The sequence below is a fragment of the Miniopterus natalensis genome, chromosome 8 (assembly GCF_054644295.1).
Source record: "Miniopterus natalensis isolate mMinNat1 chromosome 8, mMinNat1.hap1, whole genome shotgun sequence".
NCBI classification, from domain to species: Eukaryota; Metazoa; Chordata; class Mammalia; order Chiroptera; family Miniopteridae; genus Miniopterus; species Miniopterus natalensis.
The window spans coordinates 732,068-744,025 of NC_142088.1; the positions used below are offsets into that span (position 1 = coordinate 732,068).

General features: G+C 61.6%; 1 protein-coding gene across 3 annotated transcripts; it reads right to left on the reverse strand.

Moving 5' to 3' along the window:
• Positions 1-653: 653 nt before the first annotated feature.
• On the reverse strand, positions 654-11,665 carry CAPN10 (calpain 10). Of its 3 annotated transcripts, XM_087819468.1 has the most exons (12): positions 11,508-11,665; positions 9,389-9,520; positions 8,042-8,238; positions 6,996-7,213; positions 5,492-5,633; positions 5,062-5,228; positions 4,630-4,910; positions 3,667-3,869; positions 3,282-3,537; positions 1,574-1,773; positions 1,328-1,373; positions 654-1,117 (listed from the first exon to the last, which is right to left on the reverse strand). In XM_087819468.1, the coding sequence occupies exons 1-12, from the start codon at positions 11,631-11,633 to the stop codon at positions 1,088-1,090; spliced, it is 1,998 nt and encodes a 665-aa protein (XP_087675594.1). In that variant the 5' UTR covers positions 11,634-11,665; the 3' UTR covers positions 654-1,087. The 3 variants fall into 3 exon arrangements, with proteins under 3 accessions (XP_087675594.1, XP_087675593.1, XP_087675595.1); XM_087819467.1 differs by having other exon boundaries at positions 654-1,373; XM_087819469.1 differs by lacking the exons at positions 9,389-9,520; positions 11,508-11,665 and having other exon boundaries at positions 654-1,373; positions 6,996-7,637; positions 8,042-8,122.
• Between the last annotated feature and the right edge of the window lie 293 nt (positions 11,666-11,958).

An 11,958-nucleotide genomic window follows, 5' to 3' on the forward strand; every position in this document is an offset into this window, starting at 1 on the left:
GGCCTGACCCTGGACACAACCCTGGGTTCAGCGCTGGCACTCGACTTGGCCAGGCAGGCTGCTCACTCCAGGTGTCATAAAGCCCCAACTGCATCAGGCAGTAGGGTGAGGCCCTCCCAGTCTGCTGGGCCCCGAGGTCTGCAGCCCTGGTTCAGCTCAGCTGCCCCACACTGGGCTCCAGACCAGTGACAGGTGTGAGAATATAGACCGAGGCCCAGATGTCTGGGACATGAGGAGATCAGCCATGGGTGGGGGGGACCTGCTCAGACCCTGGAAGACTTGGGAGCAGCCCACACCCAGCAGGAACTTCCAGGCCACTGAGGACTTCAGGGCAAACCAGAGGGCCGGAGCCAGGACAGTGTCAGCACCAACTGCATATGGCACCACCGGGCAGAGGACACCAGGCCTTGGTTCTCTGGTGCCCTCCACTTTGCATACCTACAAATACCACTTGGCTGGTAGGTAATGGCAAGGCTGCCAAGTGGGGAGATGGCAGGCAGCAGTCTGCTTCCTGCCACTCCCTCCTGCACCTGCCCTGGGCCTGCCCCAAGTGCCCAATCTTCCTCCCCAACCCCCCTCCTCCTGAAACCACCTCCCGGAGGCCATGGTCCCCTCCCAGTGTCTCCCCTGCCTGAAACAAGACGTCCGTAAACTGCTCAGCACTCATGTTTATTTATAAAGTTACATCCTAGAGCCCTGGCCAGTTTGGCTCAGTTGGTTGAGCATCAACCTGTGCACCAAAAGGCTGCCAGTTCGGCTCCCGCGCAGGGCACACACACAGTTACATCCTAGAAACGCTGCACAGACTGTGCCGACACTCCTGTCAGCTACAAGGCCTCTCTGGAGCCCGCAGGGGAGACGTGGAGGGTCCTGCAGAGCTGTTGTTGCAGCTCGGGGACCAGGACGATGGGCTTTTCTTGCCCTCCCTGCGGACTGGGGCTGCCTCTCTCCAGGACGAGGAATCTTCATCTGGAGCCACAGGCACACGTAGCACCCAGCTCAGGATGGGCCGCCGCAGCACAGGCTGGTGGCACGAGGCCACAGTACAAGGACCCCAGTCCCCGGAGCTGACACACGGGGTCATCAGTTAGGTCCTCATCACTGCCATGAAGGAGGCCTGTGACAGGAGATGGCGAGATGTGGGCACTCGCTGCCCCTGACAGTGGGGAAGACGGGGAGCTTCCTTCCTCGGCACTGCCAGGGGCTGTGACTCAGAGGCTCTGCCTGCTGCTCTCAGGGGACAGCCAAGTCCACAGCGAGGCCGCCGGGAGGGGCTGGGGGAATGGAGGCCTCAGGTCCCAGGCAACCCCTCCCAGGCCCCACGTACCTCCTGGAGGAGCTGCCCCAGCATTTCCTGGCTGTGGATGGAGCGCCTGTGGGAGATCACCTGGGTCAGCCCTGGGATTCCCCATGCTCAGGCCCATCTACGCCGCCACAGCTGACAGGAGTCCCAGGCACTGCCGCAGCCTTGGTCTCAGTCAGGACAGCTAAGAGCTGGGGCACATGGGGCAGGCGGGAGAACACAGTGAGGGGGGAACTAACGCACTAAGGACTACGGCCCCCACTGCCCCACCTGTCTATCCTGGTGGCGATGGTCACCGTGAAGGCCCCCTCCATGTCTGGCAGGTAGGTGGAGGGCACAATCCTATAGGTCCCCGCAGAGAGGTGGCAGACACGGCTCACTTCCTGAGTGTAGCTGTGAGGCACGCAGCTCAGCAGGGGCTTCTGCAGCAGCAGGGAGGGCGCGCCCTGGGCCTCGCCGGCCACTGGAACCTGGAGAGGCACAGACTGAGTGGGAGGCCTGTCCTTGGGGTGGGTAGAACTGCCCGTTGTCCTCAGTCTCTTTCCCAGGCCCCAAGCAGCCCCAGCTGGGGGCATGCTGAACTGGAGCAGCCCCAGCTGCAGTCTGCTTGGACCTCCTGGGGCTTCATGCCTGGTCCCCCACCACACACACACCCCTTCCAAGGAGGAGCAGTAGCAGCCCCCAAAGCTGGGCTCACCACTCACCCAGGCCCCACCGCTGAGCCAAGAGACTCTGTCAGGTGTCAGGCCACACCCAGGAACCACCCAAATAGCCCCTGCTCAGGCCCTGAGTCATCTGATGGCCACTAACATTTTTTATGAAGCTCCTGGTGTCTCTGCTCTTGGGAAGGGGGGTTCTCAGCAGCTCAGTCCACCCCCCAAGTATACAGAACCTTCTCAATCAGAAAATCCTACTCTCCCCCTAGATCATCTGTACTCCAGGCTACGTGGGTCCCTTTCCCTCCACAGATGTTGGGACACTGGACACTTCACCTCGCCCATCTAGAAGTGGGGCCTCCAGGAGCTCAACTGTGTGTGGGCTGGGGAGCCCCAGTGGCCATGGGATCCGGGCCTGCAACCTCTGACATCTCCCCTTCCTCCAGCTACAGGTCTGCTAAGGGTGTCTCATGGTGGGAGACAGAGCCAACCAGCCAAGGATGGCATTCTGGGTGGCACTTATGACTCACTGGCCCTTCCCTGGCTTCCACACGCCCTCCTCACCATCTGTGGGGTCTGCTCCCCGGCCCCTGCCCAACACTTGGAGGGCAGCACTTCCTTCTGAGGGGCTCCCCTTGACTCACATTGTTCTAGGTAGAAGGCAGGGGCAATACTCTCAGCCCGAGTTCCTGGAAGCTGCCTCTACCCCTAGACCTGTCTGGGGTCCAGGAGCAATCCGCACAGCTGGGCCCACTGCAGCCCGCAGGCTGAGATGCCTGCCCAGAGGACCTCGGGAACCCGGGAGCTCCTTGCCACCCGCCTGTTTTCTTTCTGACCTGAAAGTCCTGGCAGCGACACTCGGGCAGCAGAGTGGCTGTCAGTTCCAGGACGGTCTTGGCCAGTGTGGGCTCCCTGCCCACTTTCCTGCTCTTTCCCACAAGCCCTCTTATCACCCACCTCTCCGTGGCTCCCAGAGGCACCCTCGCCCCCAGAAGCAGCCTGTGCTGGGGGCATGTGTGGGGACCGGGGCTACAAACTCTAGGCGCTGCTGGTATAGACTGATCACTCCCGGGGACACCACTGGCCCTCCTGGGAAGAAGGCACAGTCCTGGGGAAACTGACCACAGGACAGTTGTTTTGAGCCAGGGAGAGGGGAAAGGGGCTGCCTGAGCCACCTGTGGCCCCAGTGAACTAGACTTTATGAAACCCAGAGACGAGTCTTGTATGTGACTGGCCAATGTGCCCAAATGCCAGAGTCCAGGGCTCCACATCACGCCCATCCCACCCTGGCTCAGCCTCCAGACTAGGGACATGGAGCTTGCCTGGAAGACATGGAAGCCAATGGGGTGGCAGTCGCCATCCAGGCAGTGCTGGTGCAGAGTGATCCGGACACAGCGGGGGCCTGCACCCTCGGGCACCAAGAGGGGGAAGCAGGGATTGCTGGGATAGGAGGCGAAATTCCTGCTGCCCCCGGCCGTCTGGCCGATCCTCCAGGAGCCCCGCAGCTGCACGGTCTCCCACTCCCCCGCAAGCAGGGTGTTCCTGGGGTTGGGGCTCTGGGCTGCAGTCTTGATGGCACTGCCGGGAAAGAGGAGCACAGGAGGGTGGCTGGAGGCGCAGTCTGGCTCACAGTGGTCAAGCAGGAGCACACAAGCGCCCAAGGAAATGGCCAGACCCTGCCCGTTAAGCCAGCCCACTGCCCCTCACCTGAGGGAGACTCGTCCGCTGGAGAAGACGCGGAGCAGAAACTGTCCTGGCATGTCCTTTAGGAAGGTGCTGGGCACAGCCAGGTAGTAGCCAGGGGTGAGCTCACAGCGGAGATGGACCTCACGGTCATACGCATGGCACGCGGTGCCAGCCACAGGGGGTGTAGATAGGACCCTGGGCAGGCTGACCCGCCGCTTCTCCACCTGGGGAGAGGAGGCCTGCGTGGGAACTCACAGAGCCTGCCACGCCCACTCCCGGCATCACGGCATCTCCTCAGCACCCAGCCTCCCGGGAACTGAAACTGCCCATGGCCCTGGGCTTGCACTCAGCCTGCCCCACGTGAGCTGCAGGGCCCTGGGCAGGGAGAACACGCAGATGAGGAAGGTCTGTGCCCAACGGCCAAGTCAACCTGAGGTCGCTGAACAAAAGGCCTGCCAGCAATTACTTAGCAGGAGGAAAAAAATAAGCCTCGCCCACAAGGGGACAGGGAACACGGTCATGAGCCCTCAGATCGAGGCAGGACATACAAGACTAAAAATCAGGTGAGTGGGCAGCAAACAGGCAGCAGGTTCCTGCACCAGGCTCCTGTCCCCAGGAGAGGACAGGTGCCTCTATCGGGTGCCAGATGGGGAAGAAACTGAGGGAGCAGAGGGTGAAGTGACCTCTCGAGGTCCCACAGGAAGTCTCAGCTCGGCTCAGACCTCCACAAACACCGGCAACCTAGAGTCCCGCCACCCCCGGCTTTGGTTCTGGTTTCCTCTGGCCCACAGGCAGGAAACTCAGTCCTGTACTCAGATTAGTGCTGGGTCTGTGGGAGCCAAAGTAGGGACATGACCCCAGGACAGCCAGGTGTGGCCTGTGGGGCTTGTCATATGTGCGCCAGCACCAGCACTCAGACCTCCACGGATCTCCCATCCTGGACCCTGCACCCCGCTGAGCAGGAAGTTGGCCCCATGGAGCTACCTTCCAAAGATGCAGGCCCACGGCTGGGTAGTCCTTGCCAGGGACGCTCGCCGGGCTCCACACAGTGCGGTTGTCCCCCACCGGTGGCCGGGCCCGGCCAGCCCAGTCCACCATGCGCATCCGGGGCCGCTGCAGGACAGCGACATATACCTCACTCGGTTCCGACACCCGCAGCCAGAACTTGGGGTTGCTGGGAAAGTCACTGTTATTCCGGCAGCCTCCTGCGGACTGGCCCTGGACCCAGGCCCCCGGCAGCTCCTGGGTGTGGCTCAGCACCTTCTCTAGGGCAAGAGCACAGCACGTGTCAGGCTCCCCCCACGGGGAGCCACCGCAGGGGACAAGGGCCCTGCTCAGGCCTGACTATAGGAGGCTGAGTTCCTTCGGGGGGCACACTGCACCCCCTGAAGGCTGCCTGGGGAATGTGCTGGTTACCTGAGTAGAGGCTCTGCAGGTGGCCAGCTTCGGTGACCGGGTAGCCAATGGTGACCTCGTCAAACTCCCGGAGAAACTCCTCCTCCTCCACCCAGAACTCCCCTTCCTGGAGCTGGGACAGCAGCTCTGATGAATCCACTGGGTCCACCTGGCTCCACCCTTCGCCCCTGGAAAGAAGCTCAGGTCAGCAAAGGTCTCCCATCTCAGAGTGACAGTACTGACCGTGCAATGGCGCAAGGCGACCTGGAGGGGAACAGGAGCCCTGAGAGCCCTGTCCCTGCCACAGCCTTGGGTCAAGGGAGCCTTGCTGGGAGCCAACTGAGCCCTGTCCTGACCACCCAAACCACCGTGGCACAAGCCACAGCATGAGCCACAGCATAGGGGACCAGGCGCCCCTCCCTACGATGGCAGTGCCACCACCCACACTCACCCCTCTCTCCAGGGCCCCTGCCAGCACCGCCGGCCCCAGGGGTTCTGAATGCGCAGTAGCAGGATACTCTGACCAGCCTGACCCTGGAGCTGGCACAGGTCCGAGACGATGAAGGCGTGAAACTCCCCCAACTCCCGGGCACCTGGGCAAGGAGCAGCTCAGTCAGCAGCAGGAATCACCAAACCCAGCAGATGCACAGGTCTGTCTTCTCCCCTGAGGAGTTGTCCAGCCCCCAGGGGCCAGACCATCAGGGGCTCCTTCCCTGACTGCTGTGGACAGTTAGCTCAGCAGTGGCCTTGGCCAGTGCAGAGCCCCAGCAAGGCTCTGGACCCCGGCTCAGCTGGACCAGAACTGGCAGCTCATTCCTTTCTCTGGGCCCTGGTTCCCACCTGGATGAATGAGGGACACTGGCTGGACCACAGGGCCATGCAGGACATCTAGTGCAAGGTTGTCTCAAAAGTGCTACTATGAGCACTGTTATCAACGGTGTGCAACCCAGGGACAGGGGAGATGGCATGGCAAGGCCAGTGGGATGCAGGGGATGGAGGGGCAGTGGGAGGACTGGCGGCCGAGGAGAAATGACTCCAACTGCCCAGAGACCAGGGACAGAGGACGGAGGAGGAGGAGGAGGAGGAGGAGGAGGAGGAGCCAAACTAGACGGCAACTACCTGGAGAGGAGGGTGACCCAGCGCAAAGAAGACGCTCCTGGACCATCTCATGTGCTTTACCCAGATGGCACTGTGCCGCCATGCTGGGTGTCCCGCCCCCATCCCCAGCCCCGTGCCACTTCAGTGGGCTAGGTGACCTCCAGCAGCCCATGTGTACCCCACCCTCAGGGGAGGAGCCCGTCCCAGGCCTGTGCCAACCCCCCCACACACACACCAGGGCAGCGTAACTGTCAACACGGGTCTGTTTATTTCAACATTCGTAATCTCTGATCAAAAACTCCACTGTGGAAATAACCCTAAACGGCAAACTTGTACGCATAAAAATACTGTTATTTATTTACGACAGTGTAAAATCAGATAAGCTCCTAACACTGAGTGAAAGGTGAAAGAAGCTACAGCACATCTCATTAGTGTAGTAAGAAGTTGACCAAGTTTATGCAACACAGAAGATGGTACAGAACACAAAATGCAAAAAGTACAGGTTTATGAAAAACTGAGAAAGTGCCTTAAAAATCAAAAGCAGCTACGTCTGAGTTTTTCAACAACCTTTCCTCAACGAGCATGCGCATCACTACACCGGAAACCTGGGTGCTGAGTTTGCAGGTTGCCAGCCGAGCCAGAGATGGTATCACCATGTGCTTCCCAGGCCATCTCCGCACTGTGGTGACCCCACAGTCCTGGTCAAGGGAACAGAGACCCCACCCTCTGGAGAAGGGCGGGCAGCAGGACAAGGTCACACAGCCGGACACCAGCTTCCACTCAGTCTGGACAGGGCCCAGTGAATGCCTATAGGACCCAAAGCTGTGTGCAGGCCCCCTGCGTGACCACAGCCTCACCTGCTCTGGGGCTGAACACCGAGCAGCTGATCAGACACCGCTCCTTGAGGGCAAGCAGCTGCCGACAAGTCCTGGGCTCTGGGCTGCCGGGCCCATCCTGTTGGCCCCTGCTGCTTGCCAAGTCCTTCAGGTTCCACCTTTCCGCTAGGCCGCCGGTTAGGTCCACCAGGGCATCTGCCACCTGCCCTGCCCACAGATGCTCGTAGGATCCATGGACCCTGGGAGAAAGGCATGGGAGTGAGCCTTCAGCACAGGGCACAGCACCCTGCCTCTCTTCTGTCCTCATGGTCTATGACACCTCAAATCATCCTCTGACCCCCACATCCCTTCTTTTTTCTGCAACTCATCCTCACTGCTGCCAGATGCAATTGTGCCTTCATGGGCTGACATGCAGCATCCCAGCAAAGCCCAGCCACCTCTGCCCACGTGCAGAACCTCTCCGGCCGCCAGGGTGAGTGCAAGTGTGAGGCGGTGTAGGCCAAGGCTGTGACACCCATTCCTCCGTCTGACGGACTCCAACCCCACATGCTGGGCAGTGGCCGTCGGAGGGAGGGATGCACTCACACTACGTCAGCAGCAGCCTCCCTCCCCTCCTGGTACATGGGCCTATCAGCTCGCTGTCAGCAGGACAGTAAATGCATTCTAGGAGGGAAGGGGCTCAATTCAGACTCTGCACGAGGATCTTGGTCTCAGTCAGACCCCGATAAACAGGCTGATACCTAGGTAGCTTCCTTCCTCCCCAGTAACCTATGGAGGAGCGACCTGTCCACATCTTTCTTGCTGGGGTTGAGGAGAGAGAAAGGAAGAAAACACAGTATCCCTTCATGCCCAACTGTGAAATGAGGGCAGGGAAAGGGAGGTACCACAGGCCAAGCCTCAGAGTTTGTCTCTGGAGCAGTCGGCCCCACTCAGGACCTGCAACCAGGCACCTGGAAATGACAGGGTGCTGCAGCCCAGGGAGGGTGAAAACATGATCCCGGGGGCAGCCGAAGGTGGTGGTGGCCCAGCCACCGGGGCCCAGCTCCACCAGCCCCTAGCTTGCGTACTTGGCATAGACCTTCTCCAGCAACGGAAGCCAGAACACATCCTCTCTCTGGCACCGGGAGAAGCAGAGTCTCCCTGCAAGACAAGGCAGACGGTCATCTATGGTCACCTCCACCCAGCGTCCAAACTGCCAAACTCGACAGGTGAAGGAGCCACGGTATGTCTGATCAAGCCAGCTCGGCTGTCCGGGAGGAAAGACCTACCATGCACAGGGAAAGGCAAAAGGAGACCATGAGACAAGCATCACGCAGTGCCCTCCAAGTGTGCTGACCAGAGTGACCACGCTGTGCCACCCTACAGACCCCGTGGTCTGCAAAAGATCTGACTTCACTCCATGCCTAGGGTCAGTGCTCGTGGAACCAACCACTGGACAGAAAATCCAGACTTCTCAATAAAACATTTTAAGGCCACAGTGAGGGAACCAGTGTCTCCCAAAGCTCAATGTCAACCATCATGCCCCTGATTAAGCCCTCGACACGAATCCAAAACAAATGTGACTTTCTCAAGCACGAGACCCAATTCTCAGCAGAGCTTCAGATGGCAGGGCGCCATAAGCACAGTGATCCTCCTGCAGGCACCTGGAGCCCAGGCCCTCTGCCAACACCTGGACTCGTGTTCACTGCTGGGTCTGGTGTTCTGACCCGAGCCGTTGGGGGCTTTGTACCTCGATGACTCGTTTGGTGCTGGCTCTGCCACTCACTAGCTAGAAGACAGTGACAATGGTTCTAGTGTCCGCATTGGTGAAAATGGGTCACAGCCAGCAAGGCCTGAGTGACAGCCAGTGATGAGCTGCGCTTGGCATGGGCCGGGGCCCCTGGAGGAGCTCTGATTGGGTCACCACTGTTGATGAATGTTGCTAACTGGTGAAACTTAGCAAGGAGCCAAACACAAGGCCATCAGCTCCAGGAGGGAGTGTGAGCAGGCCTTCTACGCCTGTGGGGTCTGCCAAGCATTAGAGACAGTTTTAACCATTTTTTACCAATGTATATTCATATCCAGTTAAGGAAGTAACTAGTGGGGACGCTCACTCCAAACCAGGGCACAGGAGCCCTCGGCGAGCCCTTTCCTATCCGGTTGGCCCTTTTAGTTCAGATGTGTGTCTCTGATTCCATGAGAACCGGGATCCTGGGATGGCAGAGCAGGGAGGAACGCACCCCTGCGGGAGAGGGGGACTCTGTGGCTGTGCCTCAGAGCCCCTGAGGCCTGACAGCTGACCTCTCACTCCCACTGCTGTTGCTGAGCAGTGCAGCACAGCCCACAGAACAGGGGTTCAGCGCCTGGCCTCTCATTTCCTTCCTGGGCCCAGCAGACAGGAAGAGCGCAGAGAGAAACTGCGCTGTCACAGACACCTGGTGCAGGAGATGCTGGCTCTTCTGCAGGGCAGCGCAGGCACACAGGAACCAGCAGTCCCCCAGCAGCCCTTGCTTCACCTGCCCTTCCTGTGGGTTATCTGGAAACAGCCGGGGTGTGACACAAATTTCCTAAAATAAAGAAAATTGTCTAGAGTTACATCATGCCTAGTGGCCAGTCTTTGAAATGGAGAACACAAATCTAGGTGACAGGCTGGGAGGAGCTTTTCTGCTCCTCTGCATTGCCTAACATGGGAGGGGAGGCAGCTGGCTTCTTGCAGACATGATCCGTTAGCCCTTCCTTGCTTCAGATTACCCCACCCAGCTTGGATTATGGGGTACCTGTCTCTGTCCACCTTCCTTAATCCCCAATTCTGGATGAATGCTACCATTCCCTTCTTGAAACAGCTAAATGTTCATCTAGAAAATGGTTTCACTTTGTTTTTTAAAATTTATTGAGTTTTAGCAAGAAACAGTAAAGGGCAGAAACATCAGTTTGTTGTTCCATTTATTAATGCATTCACTGGTTGATTCTTGTACATGCCCTGACCGGGCATCAAACCCCTTGGTGTTCTGGGACGACTCTTGAACCAACTGAGCTACTCGGCCAGGGCAAATGGTTTCACCTTGAACTCAATGGGGAATCTCCAATGGGTCCTCTGTACTGCTAGAAATCCCAGCATGTCCCTAAGAGGCTCTTTCCCACACCCGGGCTAGCTTACGCCTCTGATTCTCCCTCTTCTCAAAACGTGCTTGCCTCACCCTTCATCAGAAGCCACCCACCGGGCGCCCTCTCCTGCCCCCGCCTGGATTCCTCCTGCGACCCCTCCCTCTCGCACCTATGCAGGCGGAATCGCCAGCGGAGGGCACCCGGGGACCCTCCATCCTCTCTGAGACACTGCTCCCCAGCACTACTTCCCCTCTCGGTTTCCCCTCGCTGACAACCTCTGGAAAGAGCTGCCACCCCTGCTTCCTCCCCCCAGGCCCCTCCGGGGTCGTCCCCAAACCACCTTTACAATGTCACCTCCGCGTTCTCAAATCTTTCCCCACACTGGACAGCGCTGGACCCTGACCCCAGCGGTGCCCTCCTAGCTCCTGAGAGCCCGTGTGCTCCTGGGTGTCCCCTCCCCTCGCTGCCGCTGCTTCCCGAGCCTAGCTGTCGGGCACCTGCTGACCCCCCGGAACCGTGAGGGCCCCTCAGACTCAGGCCCGACCCTCCTCTTCCTGACCCTCTCCCGGGCCTGGCCTGTAAGCGCCAGCACAGCCCCCATTCCCAGGTCAAGCCCCCTTCCCTGGGTCCTGGGCGCCCAACTCACAGCCAGCTGCCTACCGACAGCGCCAATTAAAAGGCGAGAGAAAAGCCACCAGACTCCACCCCCTCCCCCCAGTACCTCCAAGGGACCACCACCCACCCGGTGCTCAGGCTCGGCCCCCCTTATCTTCCCTCTCGACTCCCCATCGGCCACTGGGACCCACCAAGGCGCCAGCGGCGGCCGCGCGAACCAGCCCTCGGGCTTCTCAGGACCTGCCCGGCGTCCGGGGGTGTCCTCGGACTCAGCCGGCTCCGTCCCCCTCCGCGGAGACCTCTAGCCCTCCCGCGCCGACGGCCACCCCTCTCCACCCGCGTCCCGCGGGTGGGCCCGCCAGGCTCCCCCGCCCTCCCGGCCTCCTCCCGGCCAAACAGGCCCCGGCCGCGCCGCCCCGGAGGCCCCGAGTCGCGTCCAGCAGGCGGGGAACCACTTCTGGAGGCGGCGACGCCCGGCCCGGCCCCGGCGCGCGAGGGGCCCGCCGTGAGCAGCAGGCTCGGGGGCACGGGGGGCGCACGGGGGCCGCGCGGAGCCGCGGGGGGGCGCCGGGAGCAGCAGGCTCGGGGGCGGCGCCCGGGACACCCCTGCCCGCGCCTCAGCGCCTTCCCCACGGAGCCCGAGGGAGCTCCCGAGGCGGCGCCCACGCGGGTGGGGGGCCCGGGAGCCCCTCCCGAGGACGCGGCGGCCACCTGCGGACCACCGCGCCCGGGCCCGGCCCCACCCCCGGGCCCCGCGCCGCCGCGCCACCGCCTCCGCGCTCGCGCCCCCGCGGGAAACACGGCGCGGAGACCCCCGAGACCCCGCCCGCTCACCTGCGGCCGCCGCCACGTGATGTCCTCGCGGAACTGCGCGAGCGGCGTGGAGAAGCTGGAGAAGAGCGAGGAGTCGGCGGCGGGGAAGGCGGCGTCCCGGAAGAGCTCCCTGGCCGGCGCCCGCATCCTGGGCGCCCCGGGCTCCCATGTGCAGCGCGCGCCCGGCGCCCCGCGCGGCCGACGGGGAGCGCGGCCCGGAGGGAGGCCGAGTCGGCTGCCGGCCCCGGGCTGCCCACCGCCCCGCAGAGCCGCCGGGCTCTCGGCCGCGTCAGAGCCGCTGCGCCGCCGCCGCCGAGCGCCGCCGTCCGGTCGCCCCGGTAACCGCAGGGTGCCCGGGCCGCAGCCAACCGGGCGCGCCGCTTAGAGTCACGTGACACCGAGGCCCCGCCGCCCTGGAGCGTTAGGGAGCCTGCGCGGGATTCCCAGCCTCCGAGGGCGTGGCTCCCGAGAC